An 18,074-nucleotide genomic window follows, 5' to 3' on the forward strand; every position below is an offset into this window, starting at 1 on the left:
TTGCTGTAATTGTGGAATATAGTATTTTATGAAAATTATATATAAACAAGTGTTGTTTATTATTTAAATTACTTTGGGGTCTTGACAGGTTTACAAGATTATATTATGAGATTATTGGACTTTAATTTGATATTGAGGTTTGTGAATAGTTTTGGATCTTTATGAACTTTATGCTGGAGAATGGATTTTGGCTACCCATGTAAGAACTGATTTTTTTGGGAAGTCGAGAAAAGATTTGGAAAATGGATTTTTGGAATAAGGGAAATTTTATGATAAGTTTCGGAATATGGTTTTCAAACCCACCATAAGAGTATCCCCCAGTTGCCTTTGGAAAAGTTTAGTCATTTATGATAATGCCCCACAAGTCTCGAGGACACCTGAACCTTGTGGTGCGATGATATGCATTTTCGGGCTGACTACATGACCCCCGAGTTCTGTGAGGAAGTGCGTTCTCAGGCTAACTACGTGTCCCCCGAGTTCTGCGAGGATATCCGATCTCGAGTTGACTATATGTCCCCCGAGTTCTGTGAGGATGTAACAGACAGGGTACTTGGAATTGACGGGTTATGAATGGGGGTACACCTAGGTGGACAGTATTTGAGTTTTGAGATGTTTTAAACTAAAATTGATGATTTTATCTTCGTACTTATTGGTGAAGGTTTTAATACATGTTTTTCGATTTATGAGACAAGGATTGAAGTTTTCTAAGTTTTAAAGATTTTATATAATTCACAATTATTTTCTTAAGTGATGAATTTGTTTTTACATGTGAAAGAGGGAAACATGTTTTATTTAAATTGTTGATATTGACATTAAGGTTTCACGTGGTCAATGTTATTTTAATAATTTTCTCGTTTTCCTACTTATCAATAATAAGTTAATTATATATATATACAAGTTATTTATTTATTTATGCACATGTGGGATGAGTGGAAGATTGTTCTAACATCAATAGCCCTTGATTGAGTTTCAGCGGATTGATTCGAATTACTTATGAAGGTTTTTCGATTTTATTTGATTAAGTTGCCTATGTTTACTTATATTTTTTGTAAAAAGAACCACGTGTGGCTTGATCCCTTGGTAAGGGTACATAGGCAACCTAGAGTTACTAGGTACATCCACATAAGCAAGTGCTGAAAATTTGCTCAGTTAGGTCATATTGGCAATTGATAATGTATCCATGTCGTTCTAAGAGTTGAAATCAGATTCAAATGGTTGAATGATTTATGTGGTATAATGAGGTCTAAGGCCATTTAGATTTATTTGTCTGATGCTTGCTGAACGATTGAGATTTGATTTTCAACTTTAACTACATTATTTTTTACAGGTAAAATTTTTGGGAAATGTCCGTTTTTCAGAGGAGACTCTGCATGTTTTCTGGCATAAGTTAAACCCTTGAGGGTGTTTTTGTTTTGTGGTTCAGGGTAAGAGGGGTAGTTTGGACAATTGTGCCTGACACCTGCTAGGTGTTAAATACACACAGGGTTTGACACAGATTCCAAAGTGGAATTTGGGCCGGGTCCTATCATTTGGGATCAACCTAGGGGAAACAGGATTACAAGATAGAGAAGCAGTGAGTGTAGAGTTTGAAATATTACAAATAGATGCTGATATGATACATTTTTGTGATCGTCTTAAAATTTCCTTATGTTTTAAATGATTTTTCAGATATTTGCAGCTATAGCAAGCAAATAATAATCTCACTTCTTTTGGAACATATAAACTATAATGCAAGACCGGACTAAAATTTTATTAATATATATAATATCCTGGCCAGTCCAAAGGGTAGTACAATGGTAGAAAGGAAGGACTTGATTACATGGCCCAATTTATTGCCATCCCATGAACACATATATAGCCCGACACAGCTTTATAGAAATTATTAGCATGGAGGCATTCCTGGTGGCGGAGCTAAAATTTGGGCTCCTAGACCCTTTCCATTTTTCACAATGAACGTCACGTCCATGCCCCATGACATATGCCGATCCAGATGGCAGTGCATAAACCAAACTCCTGTGATCAACCAAAAAGTCATTGACATCACATGATCAGCATCATCCATCATCATTCATTATAACTTGATTAATTCAGAAGTTAACCAAACGAGAGGAAAGTTACCAGGATTGTCTGCCTTGAATCTAACGGCAGTCCAGCCATTTACAGGGACAGCGATGGTGTTTTGAAGAGGAGGGTCAACAAGATTATATTTCAAAGGGTCCTTATCCTCGTCAAAATTCCCAAGTCCCCATCCAACAACATAGAAACTGAATCCATGGAGATGCATTGGGTGGTCATCCCCTGCAACCAAATTTGTCCCCTGAAACACAATCTCCACCGTCGAGTTGTATTCCAGTATCTTCACTACCGTCCCCTGTTTCGGGGTCTGTAAGTACAATGGCAAGTCCTGAGCCGTAAAATTAAACAGAAAAGGTGGGAAATTCGGAAATCGAGTTCCAAATGCCCCATTGACATGGTAATAGTAAGCCTGCAATATGTCAATGCTGGGGTCGACAAAGCTAATGTTGTTGACGCTAGCGGCCAGACGTGTCCCATTAGGCCCTGCACATGAATTATTTAGGCATGGTAGTGTGTTGATAGAAAGTGTGTAAAACAATGGAGTTGTTATGTTGCGCGGCACGTCAACGGGGTGGTTTTTATCAGCTAGACTTCTGAGACTACCAGTAAAATGAACCGATGCTTTGGTGTCGTTATGGGAAGGAAGATTAGGCAAGGAAGGGGTTGAAGTTGAGGTATAATTTCCATTGTATTGTAGTATGGCGGTGGTGGTTGTGTTGTCATAAAGAATCCCAGCCCCACCAACGTAGGCTTTAGCAGCAATATAGTAGTGGTTGGGGCTCTGGTCAGCAGTGAACAAGAGGTCAATGGTTTGGCCGGGTGATATTGTGACATAATCTGATGAAAATGGCTTGGTGTAGCTAGCATCTGAGCCCACAACCGTGACCTTGTGATTGGCAATCGAGAAAAACAGCATCTCTTGCACAGCTGAATTGATTAGCCTTAGCAGGTAGGTCTTCCCATAATCAACCATCAGCTTGAATGTGTCTGGTTTTGAGCAAGGATAAAGATCGCCAGGTTGACCATTGATGAGGAAAGCACTGGAAATGTTAGGGTCCCCTCCACTTTGAATAGTTTCATTATAAAGCTGTCCTATATCTTTCTTCCACCACTCCCCTACAATTTTCAAGTCAATTTGTTGAACAGGTATATATCCAATAACATTATATTATTGTCGAATTAATTTTGCATTACGTACCTAAGATGATTGGAAATTCTGCATAAGGCTTGGGGAAAGGGTAAGTGTCTCCTTTCTTGGGGTAGATGACCATAGCGCCGTGGACGGTGGCTCGATCCCACTCACTATGAGCATGCCACCATAGGGTGCCTTCCTGTGAGGAAAATATGATAGTTTGGGTAAACCTGCCTCCTGGTTGGATTGGGCACTGCGTGATATAATCAGGACCGTCCGACCATGGATTCCTTGGTTGCTTAGCTCCATGCCTGAAATGAAATCCTTTAATTATATATCACAAGTCACAATTACATAAAAATAATATATTTAAATAAATAAATAAAAGAATATTACCAGTGGATGGTAATGTTACGATTGCCCTTGTTATAGACATCGACGATGATAGTATCTCCCGTGCGAGCATACAGTGTTGGTCCAGGAAACTGGCCGTTTACAGTCAATATGTTCTTCGTGCTACAGAGTCTTCTATATGGAGTTTCTTCCACCTACAGTGTTTACAAAGATATCCTTCATTAGTTTTGTTTATTTCAAGCTCTGAATCAATCAACATGATCATATATACATAACCATGGATGCATGCAATTGATACATACACACACACAAATACAAAATATTATACTAATTACCACAAAAGTGTAACGAGGCCAAGCTTGGCAATGGAAGATGCCAACACACAATAACGTCAAGCCTAAAAGTTGCAAGCTAATTAAAATCTTCATGGCCAACATGAGTCTTTCTCTTCTAGCTAGTGATGACAGTACTTGATCTTTTTTCTATGACTAGCTAAGCTACAGCTAGCTGATGCAGTTCAGATGAGTTCAGGGGGCATATTCCATAATGCCATGCCACCTATATATACATATACAGAGAGAGAGAGAGAGAGAGAGAGAGAGAGAGAGAGAGAGAGAGAGAGAGAGAAACACGAGGCAACAAACAATTAGACGTAATCGAAAATTTGCTGGCGAAGGTACCCTAAAGCATTTCAGTCATTGCAAGTTGTAACTTGCAGAATTTTGCTTTGAATTGAATCTAAGGCTAATTAGTTTGCTCTGTTGGCTGCTTCTTTATTGGTATCAACATGTTCAGTGAGTGTTACCTAGCTACCATATTCGATGAATGTTACTCATCGCTTTTCCTTTCACTCCCTAATTATGTTGGATATTATAATCATTATAACAACTAATTATGTCGGATTACCTAGCTACCACTCAAATAGGGATACTTAATCCAACATAATTAAGAAATAGGAAAGACCAATTTATAAACAAACTATCTGATCAACGGTAGCAGTTAATTCTTACCTCACCAGAAAAATTCCAAGATCCTATATTTTAATGCCTGATCGTTGAGGCTTGATTACGGTACGTAACACTTTTAGGAAACCAGTAACAATCAATAGATTTATTTATCCTAGTACATCACATTGCACAATTTACTTTGCTTCTACTTTTCTATTTATGGTGCTTAATGGATAAAATATTTATCCTAGTGCTAGTACCTGATAACGAAATTTGAGCAACAACCAAAACCGAACAGTTTGGTTTTAGCCTCTGTATAATATTAATAGCATGTGAATCTTTTTACCATCCTCTCCCCGGAAGAAAGAAAGAAAGAAATGTGTGGTAAATCAGAAAAAAATACGTATTAAACAAAAAACACGATCATTGATGGACATATTTTATATTATATATTTAACCTCATTCTTAGTATATTTTGGTTAATATTTTGGAAGAATTTTGATACTTTGAATTATATTTCCAATATAGGACTTTCGACTCTCTCTGGAGCAAAACATAATCAAATTGAGGAATTTTGGAGTAATTCCAGTTGGAGGACGTTCTTGAGTCACTTAGCTTGATCATATCAAAATTTCAGATTTTTCTTCCAAGCGGTTATTTTCTGGTAATAAAATAAAGGAGCAGTGCGCGGTGCTAGAATAGTGACGTGTTGGGCTTTTATTGCGTTTTTGGAGCCCAAGATGACCTCGGATGGGTTCGTGGCCTTCTAGAGAAGTGTTCAGAACATTTTTATCTTTAAAACAAGCTATCTTGGGCCAGATTTGGAGGAGATTTGGGGCTAAAACGTGGCTGGGCAGATTTTGGGCAGATTCTCCTATTCCAATTTGAACTTTATTTCCTAGTATTATTTTATTTTAATTAGTTTCCTTGTGGGGATAGAAAAGCTGTACATTGGCAGCTAGGTTTTAAGGGGTATTTAAGCTCTTTCTCACAAGGAATTGAGGACTCCCTTTTCACTTTTGAACTTTGCATTGTGGAGAGCAATTGCTAGGGTTTTGGGTTTTCACAACTTTCAGGTGTTTTCGTTCTTTTCTTCTTAATGATATTTTCTTGGATTTCAATTATGAGTATGCGTAACTAAATTTCTTTTGCTAGGGTGAAGCCTTGAACCTTAGCATGAATATGTGATTTTTATTTAATTGCTTATGATGAGTGCATGCCTACTTGAATTGTTAATCATTGTTTTAAACTATCTAATTGTCTTAATGCCTGATCACCATTAGGATCTTTAGAAAAGTAATTGGATGCAATTTTGGTCGGAAGGTTCCCTGAAATTGATGCTACCTTCTTGTGATTAATAATTGTAATTTCACTTAAGATGAATACCACGTCTTAAGGGTTGCATGGTTTTTCTAAGGGTTTTCACAAAACTTAATGAATCTTTCATGTTCAGATTTGATCCGAACGTCCTGACGGGTTGCATGTTAGATATACGTTCTGTGTTGGAGGTTCCAAGTAGAATATACATTAGGAAAACCTAACCTTCAAAGTGGCATGTGCAAATCATAAGTAATTGGTAAAAGTTCATAGGATTGCTAGGTGATGGTGAAACCCTAGTGCTTTTATAAATTGATATTCAAAACTCTTTCCTTCAATCGTATTTGTTTTTAGAATCAACCAAATTCATAATCATCTTTCTTGACCTTTTATTTTAAGTAGTTATTTGGAATTTATTTTTACATAAATTGCTAATTAGTCCTTGAGGAAAACGACATTGCATGAGCATCTATACTACAATAGCCTTGTATTCTTGCAAGTATTTTATGTGATTTTAACTCTGTTTGCACAAGTACTAAAAATCCTATCAATCATCACATCACATCACATGTGATGAGATAATGATAAAGTTCTGGTGCAATGAATTCTTCTCAATTTGGGATCAAAGACAAACAACAAGAAGGTCATTGTTGTGGGTTATTGGGTTAGGTAACCAACCAAAACACACACCACCCCACCACTTTGGTCCAATGGCTGTGAGATCAACATCTTACACAATAAGGTCAAAGGAACTCACTCCCACCTGGAGGTGGCCGCCGCGTCTCTTGCATTTTGGTCTTATATATATCATTCACATGTCACATCCTTGACTTTCAATTTAACCGTCACACATTATAATATGTGTGAATTAATAACAACAAAATATAATTTAATTGTCACACGTATTATAATATGTGTAAATTAATAACACAACATGACTAAGTGACCGTGTCACGTATGTAATATGCCATGAGTTAAGAAATGGGGCCTATTATATGACATATATACGGGAACTATATATTAGTTTGATTTACGGTTCTTTTTCCAGTGTTTTAGAACACACCTATTTCCTAACACACAGTTGCATTCAACGGTCATTGGTTTGTCACTGACTAGCTAGAAAGAGGTTCCTCCGTCCGCTATGTTTAGTTTAGAAATTAGAGAGGCCTTCCCAAGCTGAATCAGTGCATCGCTTTGCATAATCAAATTTTAGCATTGTTAATGTTCACAAAGAAACAAAAAAGAAAGAAAGAGTAACTTATACAATATCGCTCAAACTCCAGTTATTATCCCTAACCTATTTTTCTCATCCCTTGTATCCACATATAACATATTGCGTCTTAAAATATACATGAAGTTAGCGATGCCTATGAATCAATCTCTTCAAGCTCCACATGACGTCCACAATCTGAAACAGATGAGGACGAAGATTCGACATTCTTTCCTTTGCCATCCGAAGATGCTGATGGACCCGTGTCCATGCTTTCCTTCAGTTTTGGCTTCTGTAAAGTTTGGAGCTGATTCTGCAGGATCTGTAGAAGAAAAATAGTTATTCAGAAGCAAAGCACAATAAAATGGCGGGCAGCGACCACAACATCACAGCATAAGTGATTATCTTTTCTTCAAATTATGTTTCGCAACAAACAATCAATAGTACCTCGATCTGGTGTTGGAGAAATTTTTTCTGGGCCTCCAGTTGAGAAGCTGTTATATTCGGATCGCCGCCCAACCTCTCCCCATAGGCCACATTGGCTCCAGGAACCTCAAATGGGACAAACATGTAATGTGGAAATTGAGGGGAGGACAAGTTTGAAGGTCCACCAGGAGTTGCAAGCTGTGGGTGCGATACTCCACTAGATTCAGTATTAGCGGAGTCGGTCATTTGTCTTTGAAACTGAGGAAGTGCCACTGTGCCACATGTCCAGGAGACCTACATACAACAGGACATTCTATAAGGCTCTTTGCAGCCACATGTCCAAAGTATATACACATGCACACTCTAACAGGCATGCAAATACCTAAAACCTAGGAACAAACGAAAATCCGAAAGGGACAATATGAGCACTCAACAATATAAAAAGCAAACAGTTCACTAGGATAAAGGTGCCGTACCATACTAGTCTGTTTGCAGATGGATATACATGAGACTTCTCATATATCGATGCTGCAGCAGCAGCAGCTTGGAGTCTGGCTTCATGTTGACTGAGATTATCACCAGCAACCCCACCACCTTGAGCTGTTGTGCCTGTCCCTATTCCCAATTAAAATCATAATCACCTCACCAAAGCTTTATAATGAATGAATGAACCACCATGTCTTACTAAAAGTCCCATTTGAAACCAAAAGAGCGACCATGAAACATGGAACATGAAACCACACCAGTTCTAAAAACTACTAAAGCCACAAATTGCAGTTTATTGGTGCCTTCCTTTTTGTCTTCCTTTAGTAATGACCCTTCGTGTATGAAGAAAAAGGAAATGTATGTTTAAAAGCTACAAAGTTAAGATCCCCTAACACCAAATATCAGCAGGGGTGGCCCTGAGGGTGTGCAAGTGGTGCCACCGCACAGGGCCTCTGAATTTTTTTATGTGTATAATACATGTATATATATTAATAAATGTTATATTAAGGGCGCAACTTCAAAATCCGCTTGTGTAGAGCAAAGTTTTAGTTCTTTTTTGGTTTTTTTTGATAACAACAATTAATAATGATAATAATTAAAAAGGCAAACACGTTATTTTCTACAAGTAATAATCATCACCAATATCTCTCCTTGGCTCTATTTTTTAATCCTTTGATATTTTTTTTTTCAATTTCAAGGATTTCAACACAAAAAATCGACCAAAAAAATTGATAAATGTCACTCAAAAGCAAATAGTCATATTTAAATATGAATTCAAATTCAAGTATGTAACCTAAATTGCAATTTATATATACTAAATGACTTACTTCATTATCATCTTGCACTGTGCACCTAAGTTCGATTCACGTAAAAGACAATCTTGAGGCAACCCAATACAATACTCCCTCATTTCCCTCCCTATCGAATGACACAAATAAAATAAAAAAGTTCAAATTGCAAAAAGTAGAATAAAAATTATAGTTGAAAATTTATTACGTACAGGATCAGTAAAATTTCTTTAAAAAACAGAGTCATATGCAAATGTGACCTAGCTAACAGCAAAACCACCATAATGACAATTAGGGTCAAATTAAAATTTTGGTTTTTTATTTATTTATGAAACTTATTGTTTTCGTTGAAAGATAAAAACAACTCTATTGTCTATCAATCACATAATGTTGCAACCATTCTTTAAAGCAGCTTGTCCAATGTCAACACCAACATTCAATATCACAGCTACTTTCACAACCACATATTGAAATAATAAATACCCGATCACAAGGAATTAGTCAGTAATTATGTAGGCAAATGTCATGCTACCTATTATTTAGTTAAAATTTAGCTAAAAACACACAAAAGTTATTTTAGGAACTCATAAAATTTGAACTCCAATCATACTCCCAAAGTTAGGAAGTCATAAATACTATAGTTATTTTTTAATTAAGTATGATTGGTTATCATCTCTATAAAAAAAAATAGTTTGTATTAATTAAAAGTTTAAATATGCATAAAACGAAACATCATTAAATTATAAGGAGTCACTAGGAGTTCTTTCTCTCTCTTCAAATTTAGGAGTTCCTAGAGGTCTCTTTATTTTAGGAGGTGAATAGGGAGCATAGTTGGAGTTCTATTTTTCCAATACCTCCCTAAAATTTGTCTAAGGAGGTGGTTTAGGGACCCCCATTGTGGATGCTTTAAGTGTGAGTAATTATAGTGTACGTAGTATGAGAGTATGTCACATGGTATAACTCATTTGTTAGAATATATAAGTGGATATTTATTGGTATTATATCATAAAAGTGGGAGATATTAACCATATCGCTCATCCATATTATAACACGTGGACGAGTTACATCAGCCTTGGTACACAGTAAAGCATACGTAAATGTGGGTTTTTGGTAAGTTATTAGACACAAACAAATTTAAACACTTAAATCAATCTCAACCACATGATTTCATTGAAATACAACGACTATGCACCTCATTCCTTAAATGATGACACTGGATCTCTCAACTGCATGCATGGCACTATATATATATATATATATATTCTTCAGCAAATATATTCTAATTGCCCGAATAATATCTATATTCCTATCTGTAGACATTGCTTGTCACATGCATACGTCCCCATCATTGACTTGACGCTAGCTCTTCAATTACTCATGTAGAATTTTTTTTTTTTCAAGTGCCCATAGAGATAAGACTTCCATATATAGGCTCACTTCAATTAAAAATGTAGTTAGTAAAGTGGTACACGATTGCTTTTATATATGCTCGGATATTTAATTTTGCAAAAATAATGCATCCAACTATCTCAACCAAAAAAGTTGCATCCAATTAATGATGTTCTTAGAGTATTGATACAAAATAAATTAGGTGTTAAAAAGATATTTATTTTTGCAAAAATAATGCATCCAACTAACTCAACCAAAAAAGTCGCATCCAATTAATGATGTTTTTGGAATATTGATACAAAATTAATTAGGTGTTAAAAAATATATAATATCTAAATCTGATCTATTACGACAAAGACTCATCATCACAATCGTGGTGATTATTCAAAAGGTGTAACATCCCTGATACAATTTAATTGATTTAATCAAATTTAATTCTTTTGTGAAATTTTAATTTTGCCCTTGGGAGTAGGGGTACTTTGGTCACTTTAAGAAAAAAAAACATTTATTGTATGGCATTACGTAATGGTGTAAGTTTGTGTTATCTTATGTGAGGCCCCAGTTTAAGATTAGCACAGGGCCCTCAAAATCTCAAAACCGGCCCTGAATATCAGACCTTATGGTTGTCACACAGCAACTAAAAGCTACACACAAACTGCAAACATCAGAAGTTTACCCTATTGATGAGCATCAGACCGTGATCCCCTATGCCCTCCAGATGTACTTGCCCCATTTTTTAAGTGTTGTTAGAATAAAAAGTAATGTCAAAACCGTTTAGTAAATTTTAATATAAAACTAGTGTAATTGTGGATGATGACTAAAATGGACATGATGTTGAAAGTGTTACGTGCTAACCATGTGGTGGTGGGAGATGGGGGTACTGGTGGTGGTGTGGTGGAGGTGGTGGAGGTGAAAATAAAGGTGAAGGTGGGTGGTGGTGGAGAAGGTGGTGGTGATGAAGGTGGAGGTGAGGTGGTGGTGATGGCATACGTCATTTTAGAAATTAATGATGGCATTATGGGAATTGAAAAAAATTCATTAAAAGCTCTTATCTGCTTCTTGTGAAAGTAGCGTTGAAAAGCAACCTAGATGTTGCTTTTAAAAGCTGATGTCAGAAGGTCATTGCTTTTAAAATAATCAGGATGTTTTATTTTGACCAAACATCTTAAAGTGCTTAACTTTAAAGACTTATTCATGTGTTAACTTCATCGTCAAACTTTTCGTTAATTGCTTGTGTGGCAAGCTTGAATCTCACATATTCACTTCTTTTTGTGTGTTAGGTTTAATTATTTTTTCTAAACAAATTGAAGTAAAATTTTAAATTTTCCGATAAGATATAATTTCATTCAATATGATGTAAATAAAATTAATCTGAACCGTAGCGACGGATATGAATTTATTCGTCACCATTGATCAGTGTAATTGTTACTTACATATTTCAATTTGAATGAAATATGGCCATACATTAGAGAGTTGTTGGAGAATAATTTTGTACATTTACATAATTTTAATAACTTCCCCATTTTAATAAATCTCAACCACGCCCTGCCTGGGCTCACCATTTTAATAAGTTCCCCATCTCTTAGGCAGCTTTCCTCTCTCTTCTCTTGACTTTTCTGTCACGGGACCCACTTGGCTAGGTGTAAAATTAGATGTACATTTGCATTTTTTTCCCATCTCACACATTTACAGCCGTATACACCTCCCTATTACAGGACATTTTGACAACCAAATGTGTGTATTTGACATACACCTTCATATACACCTTATCATTGTGGATGCTCTTAGAATGGTTCACCTAAAGATAAGAATTAAGTTCTGTATTATATTTTGCTTATTAAGTTTTATTTTGAAATTTTGTTGTCCTGTTAAAGTACCAAGCTTAAGTCTTTACCCATTAATTTTAACAGGCAATTTCTTTTCTTAGACTAAATTTTTCATCTGAAAACAGAGAGCAGACGTTGCGAAAGTCCTTGATTGTTTTTGGAGGTTATTGATGGATGATCCGGGTCGGGTTGATGGATGTTATGTATCTTGATTACTTATTTCAAAGTTTCTTGATTGAGCTACATCAGCAATTGTAGCTTCCGAGTCCAACAGCAAAATCATCATGTGTTTGCTAGTTCCATTGATGAAGTTTGTTATCCATCTCTTCCTTTCTGAATTGTCTTCTATTGTTTGGATTTTAAAGTATGCATTTATATTCTATGTTGTTCATCTTCAGCCCTATCTATTTTTGTAATCAGCATGAACAATTTTGCTAGAAAATCTTCTGGTTACTCTCTCTCTCTCTCTCTCGATGGTGAATTCTCTTGCAATCACTTTAGAGCATTTCTTGTAAAAATGCCGACGACCATGACTGAACACCGTTGGATTAATCTAACCATTTCCAAGTAAGATACAAATATGCAGACAGCATTTTATATCTAACCATGTAAGATAAAATAACCCATAGAAATAAATATTACATAAGCAAGCAGCATATAATTAATGGTAATATGTGGATCATTATGATAAACACAAGTTTAACTCATATTATTACCACACTCGCCAACAGAAAGGCTTATTGGACATAGCTAGAAAACCACACACCAATAACTAAAGCAATTTACAAGCATATATTCAGCCTGATCTAGAAGAATTAACATCACACAAGCCACCGCTGCCTTATTTACAATCCCCCTTTACTCGGCATCAGCGAATCTGGAAAAAAAAACAAAAAACATTGGCATGTTACAATGTGAGCAACTATGGAGAATTATAGAAGGAAATCAATAAAAAGTGAGGTGTTTTTCATACTCACCCAAGCTCTGAGAGTTTCAAATGCGCTTCGGCATAATCCGCAAAGAAAGCGTCCTCGTCCTAGTCAAAGCAAAATCACAGCAACCGAAAACGGGATCAAATTAACATCAAGACATAAAAAGAGTATAGCTAAGCCATAATTTAGTGATCATATTAAGTATAAAGCACGATCAGATACAAACCGCGGCATAGGTCTCAACAAGAGGACGAAAGACTGGATCCTCCAGAAGAGCCTTGTCTGATGGCAGCTGGATAAGGCCTTCTTTCTCTCCACTAAAAAGTTCCCTGTTTGGGAAACAAATCAGATTAACTATCTAGAAAGTGGTATAAATTCAACAGTGTTATTATTGAAGAAGATGAATAGGTCTTTACTTGAAATAGGAGTTGTCAAAAATGAGGGGGTTGGTTGTCCAGGGTCCCTCAAATCCAGAACGTTCTTTGTGGCACCTACCCTGAAAAAAAAATTCCCCAAACACACAATATTTAAAATGCTAAACTCTACCAGTAAATGAAAAAAATAGAAGAGTTTTGATGGTCTTGCATGAACTGACCAATGTGTGTCCACCGGATAATACAACAATATCCTTGTCACTAAGACCCATGTGACCAAAGACATCCCTCAAATGATCCGAACCTAAAAGGAACAACACAAACAAAAATTAAGCAAATTCATCTTACAACCATACACTAGTTGCAAAATCTAGCCGCTAACTTACCTTTGGAGCCATCCGGCAAGCGACCTTCTGGTGGCGGTTCTTGTTTGTCCTGAAATTAGTACATGAATTGAACCAATGAGTACAAGTTTAAAATAAGATCACATTTTAAAACAATCTTGCCATGCCTGCATTGTTTGAGAGCCGAGAAAGGCACTCTAAACAATCAATACCATCACATATTGTATTGTCAATGTCAATAACCTAAAAAACCAGCAAATCAATCAAGTTTCATTAGACCAAGCTCTTTGATCCTATATAATTTCCAATTATTCGACAACACAAGGCTAATTATTATTGTAAAAAAAAGGACAAACAAATGTGAACTACATGTGCTATAGGAAATAGGTTTTGGGCATATAATAAAGGAAATCTCGAGACAATCACAGTATGACATGCCTGTATGAACTTTCAATTTATATAATTTTAATGAGTTACTTTTGCGTATGTTTTATATTGTGATTTGAACGACAAGAAATGGGCCAGTAATTGAAAATAAGCCAAGAAGGCACTTACCGGTCTACCAGGGTGGAAAGGAACATCAGGCCCCCCTGTAATTTCCACAGCAACAACTCCGGCCAACTTCAAAACACAATCAAATAAAAACTCACAACATCGATCTACAAATTTAAACTAAAAACCAAAACCAAAACCCAAGCCAAATATTCTCAACAAATATCTATATACCTGGTAGAAATCTGCGTATGAGAGAATCGGAAACTTCTCCTTGATCGGCTCCAAGAGCCTGACCGCAATATCCAGGCCATTGTTTGCTTCATGAGCAAGCTCCTCCGGGTGCCTTATGGTCCCGAACGGCCCTCCTGTCTTGCTTTGCACGTCGAAGGTACCAGCCGAATGCCATCTGCGATCATCACCAAACATCAAACACAAAGCAAACACCAACCGTTACCAACAGATGGAGCTCTCAGATCATTAAGCATATGGCAGAGAGAGTTCTTGATTCTTACGCTAATCGGAGAATTATAGGAGCGCAGTGCTTTTCAGCGATGTGTCCTCGGAGCTTTCTCTTGCATTTATCCACTGCCTTCTGATATTCCTCGCTCACAGTCGGGTAGCATTTCGCCATGGCGACAATTGATCTGTTCCACCCTCTGTTTGGTTAGTGAGAAAATTAGTATATGAAATTGAACAGAAGGAAAAGTTTTTTCCTTACGTGATCGAAGTTGCTAGAAACAGTTGAAGCTTGCTTGAAATGGTCGAAGTTATCAGTACAAACTGCAGAGCACAGAAGCAGGGGAAATTGTATATATAGGAAGCGTATTCTGTTTCGGGACGAAGGTTCTAGCGCTCTCGTTTTAGTCTTCGGGTGCTAAACGTACGGCTAGGATCGTGCTTCGTCGGCGATGTGAGGTTGCGATGCTGTGTGCTTATTGAGCGGGAAATGGGACTTGTAGAGCCACGTGTCATACGGGGAGTGGGGCATGGTTGACTTGGCAGGGCTTCTTCTGTTGTTCAATCCCGTGGGTTGCTACTAGATGGCTGGTACCGTCGTTTCGAGAAGAAACTTTGGCGTTGTGGTGTAGGTGTAGGGTTTGACTATAATTGGATGGATCATTTTAGCGAGTTCTAGAGACCCTTGTATTTAATTTCTGACCAAAAAGAAAAGGAGAAACCATTGTATCTATATATATAAAGTAAAAGACAGAGAATGGTGAAACATTCAAAATATCAGAAAATGCTCTTGGTTAATGCAAACATTAAGAATTCAAATTATTAATTAAATGAGGATAATATGGTAAATTCATACTTTTTCATATTTAAAAAAATTAAAAGAAAAAAAAAAGCAGATAATGAATTCTATTTTTATGGAACACAACTACCCATTATATTTCTAAAATTGTAAACTAAACCAATAAAAATAAATAGTAATAGCAGTTTTATAATTCTCTTTAAATGCAAATGAGAGTTAGGATAAATTATTAGGTAGTACTGTATTATCACGTGGCATTTGTGAGATGATAATACAGATGAATAATAGGATGATATTTGGACGTCAATTACTAAGTAGAGAAGAACTAACGTTATATGTGAATGGACGTTAAGTCACCCGAAACTCTTCTCACCCCTACTACCAGTTAGAGCAACTCCACCCCTTAGGGCAAAGTCTAAGGCAAGGGCAAGCAAGGGCAAGCAAGGGCTGACACTATTTACGTGAATAGTGTCAGCCTTGCCATTTGTGGTTCCACCCACAAGGGCAAAGTCTAGGGCAAGTCTAGGGCAATTACTATTCATTGTACTTTATTTCCTATTTTTTTAATACTTTAAATCATTAATTTTGATAATCTTTTGTAATTAAATTTTCGGATAAGATTTTCGGATGTGAATCTCGGTTGCCACGTGTCTTATTCCAGATAAAATTTTCGGATATTCATTAATAAAAATTATAATCTCAGATTTCCGATAAAATTTTCACCCTCTAAAATTGTGCCGCGTGTCCCATGTCAGATAAGATTTTCAGATAATTTTAAAAAATTATAATGTCATATTTCAGATAAGATTTCCACCCTCTAAAATTGTGCCACGTGTCCCATGTCTGATAAGATTTTCAGATATTTTTTTACAAATAGTGATCTCAGATTTCAAATAAGATTTTCACCCTCTAAAATTGTGCCACGTGTCATCTCTATCTTCTGAATCCCTCTATATAACTACACCATCAACACCACTCCTCTCACACCATCTCTGATATATTCCTTCATTTCTCAGATTTTACAATTTCCCATTATACTCTCAATGTCAAACTTCAGGAGGGTGTTGGAGAGGCAACAGAAAGAATGGGAAGAAATCCGGCGTAGACGTGAGGAAGAAGATCGGGACGCGGATGAAGAAGAGGAAGAAATGCTTGAAGTAGCGGCGGTGTGTATGATGAATCAATCAAGCCAACACCATCGTCGTCGTGCCCCGAATGTGGACAGACGCAGAGAGTCTCGGGGTAAGAATCTCTTGGAGGATTACTTTATCCCAAATTCGTTATATCCTGCTCATAAGTTTCGAGAGAGATATAGAATGCAGCCACATTTGTTCCAAAAAATCATGCATGATATTTGTAATTACGACACATACTTCATTCAAAAGCATGATGTTGTTGGAGTTTTGGGTCTTATCCCGGAGCAAAAACTTACAGCTACTTTGCGGATGCTTGCTTATGGGGCATCTGCAGAGCAGGTGGATGAGATTGCAAGGATGGGAAAATCTACTATCCTAGAGTGCTTGGTGAGATTCTGTGATGCAGTGGAAAATTTGTACACGAGGGAGTACCTTCGCAAACCCACTCCGAGGGACCTGCAAAGGCTTCTACAAAAAGGTGAGGCTCGAGGTTTCCCAGGAATGATCGGAAGCATCGATTGCATGCATTGGCAGTGGAAGAATTGTCCTACTGCGTGGCAAGGAGAGTATGGGAATCGGAAGGGCCAAAAAAGTATCATTTTGGAGGCCGTAGCTTCATTCGACACTTGAGTTTGGCATGCCTTTTTTGGGGTTGCCGGATCTCAGAATGACCTCAATGTCCTTGGTCAATCCCCGGTGTTCGATGAGGTATTGCGAGGTCATTCCCCTCAGGTCACATACCAAATTAACAATACCGTATACTCTGGGGCCTACTACCTTGCCGACGGAATTTATCCTAGGTGGACGACATTCGTGAAAACAATTCCGAATCCCCAATCCGAGAAGGAAAGAAGCTTTGCTTCCTTTCAAGAAGGTTACAGGAAAGACGTGGAAAGGTGTTTCGGTATCTTGCAAGCTCGTTGGGCAATTATCAGGGGTGCTGCTCGGATGCTAGACGAGGAGGTGCTGAGGAGTATTATGATGACTTGCATCATCCTCCACAACATGATTGTGGAGGATGAGTATGACTACGATGCTCCAGAGGTGTTTGAACCCGATCCTATAAACACGGCATTGACAAGAATATATGAAAGGCCGATAGGACCAAATGGACTACCATTGGAGCCCGAACCGTTACTTCAGGATGGTCGATTCAACAACCCCATGATTGATCGTTATCAAGAAATGCAATCTTCATATGTTCACGAAAGACGTCAAGTTGACTTGATCGAGCACTTGTGGCAGATGAAAGGCAATCACAATGGATGAAGGCTAGATTTATGCTTTGTTTTTAATTATGCTTTGTTTTTGTGTGTTGTGTTTTGTGGAATTATTGCGAGGTCTTTTTTATTATTATGCTTTTATGTATGGTTTGTTTTGTGTGTTGTTTGCAATAAATGAAGGTTTGTTTTTAATTAATCTTTGTGAGGAATGCTCAAATGTTTTTAATAAGTAGTCCAATTATAGAATGCTTTTTTGATTGAATAAAAAAGAAACAATACAACAAATTAAAGGATAATACAATAATTTAAAAAAAATACAACAATTATAAAAAAATACAACAATACAATCTAATGGTTTTCATCA

At 36.9% G+C, this 18,074-nt stretch overlaps 3 protein-coding genes across 3 annotated transcripts; all 3 read right to left on the bottom strand.

The window, feature by feature from the left end:
* LOC18774131 (laccase-15) lies at positions 1,722-4,151 on the bottom strand. Its single transcript, XM_007204938.2, has 5 exons — positions 3,898-4,151; positions 3,605-3,756; positions 3,275-3,519; positions 2,119-3,192; positions 1,722-2,013 (listed from the first exon to the last, which is right to left on the bottom strand). Exons 1-5 carry the CDS (start codon positions 3,997-3,999, stop codon positions 1,883-1,885), a joined length of 1,704 nt encoding a protein of 567 aa, XP_007205000.1. The 5' UTR covers positions 4,000-4,151; the 3' UTR covers positions 1,722-1,882.
* Positions 7,102-7,708, bottom strand: LOC109949734. The gene is made up of 2 exons (XM_020565858.1): positions 7,484-7,708; positions 7,102-7,358 (listed from the first exon to the last, which is right to left on the bottom strand). Exons 1-2 carry the CDS (start codon positions 7,706-7,708, stop codon positions 7,194-7,196), a joined length of 390 nt encoding a protein of 129 aa, XP_020421447.1. The 3' UTR covers positions 7,102-7,193.
* Positions 12,550-14,939, bottom strand: LOC18772001 (L-ascorbate peroxidase 2, cytosolic). Its single transcript, XM_007205711.2, has 10 exons — positions 14,815-14,939; positions 14,609-14,740; positions 14,328-14,502; positions 14,157-14,222; positions 13,644-13,692; positions 13,479-13,561; positions 13,300-13,379; positions 13,110-13,212; positions 12,929-12,987; positions 12,550-12,828 (listed from the first exon to the last, which is right to left on the bottom strand). The coding sequence occupies exons 2-10, from the start codon at positions 14,725-14,727 to the stop codon at positions 12,810-12,812; spliced, it is 753 nt and encodes a 250-aa protein (XP_007205773.1). The 5' UTR covers positions 14,728-14,740; positions 14,815-14,939; the 3' UTR covers positions 12,550-12,809.

The sequence above is a fragment of the Prunus persica genome, chromosome G6, assembly GCF_000346465.2.
Source record: "Prunus persica cultivar Lovell chromosome G6, Prunus_persica_NCBIv2, whole genome shotgun sequence".
NCBI lineage: Eukaryota > Viridiplantae > Streptophyta > Magnoliopsida > Rosales > Rosaceae > Prunus > Prunus persica.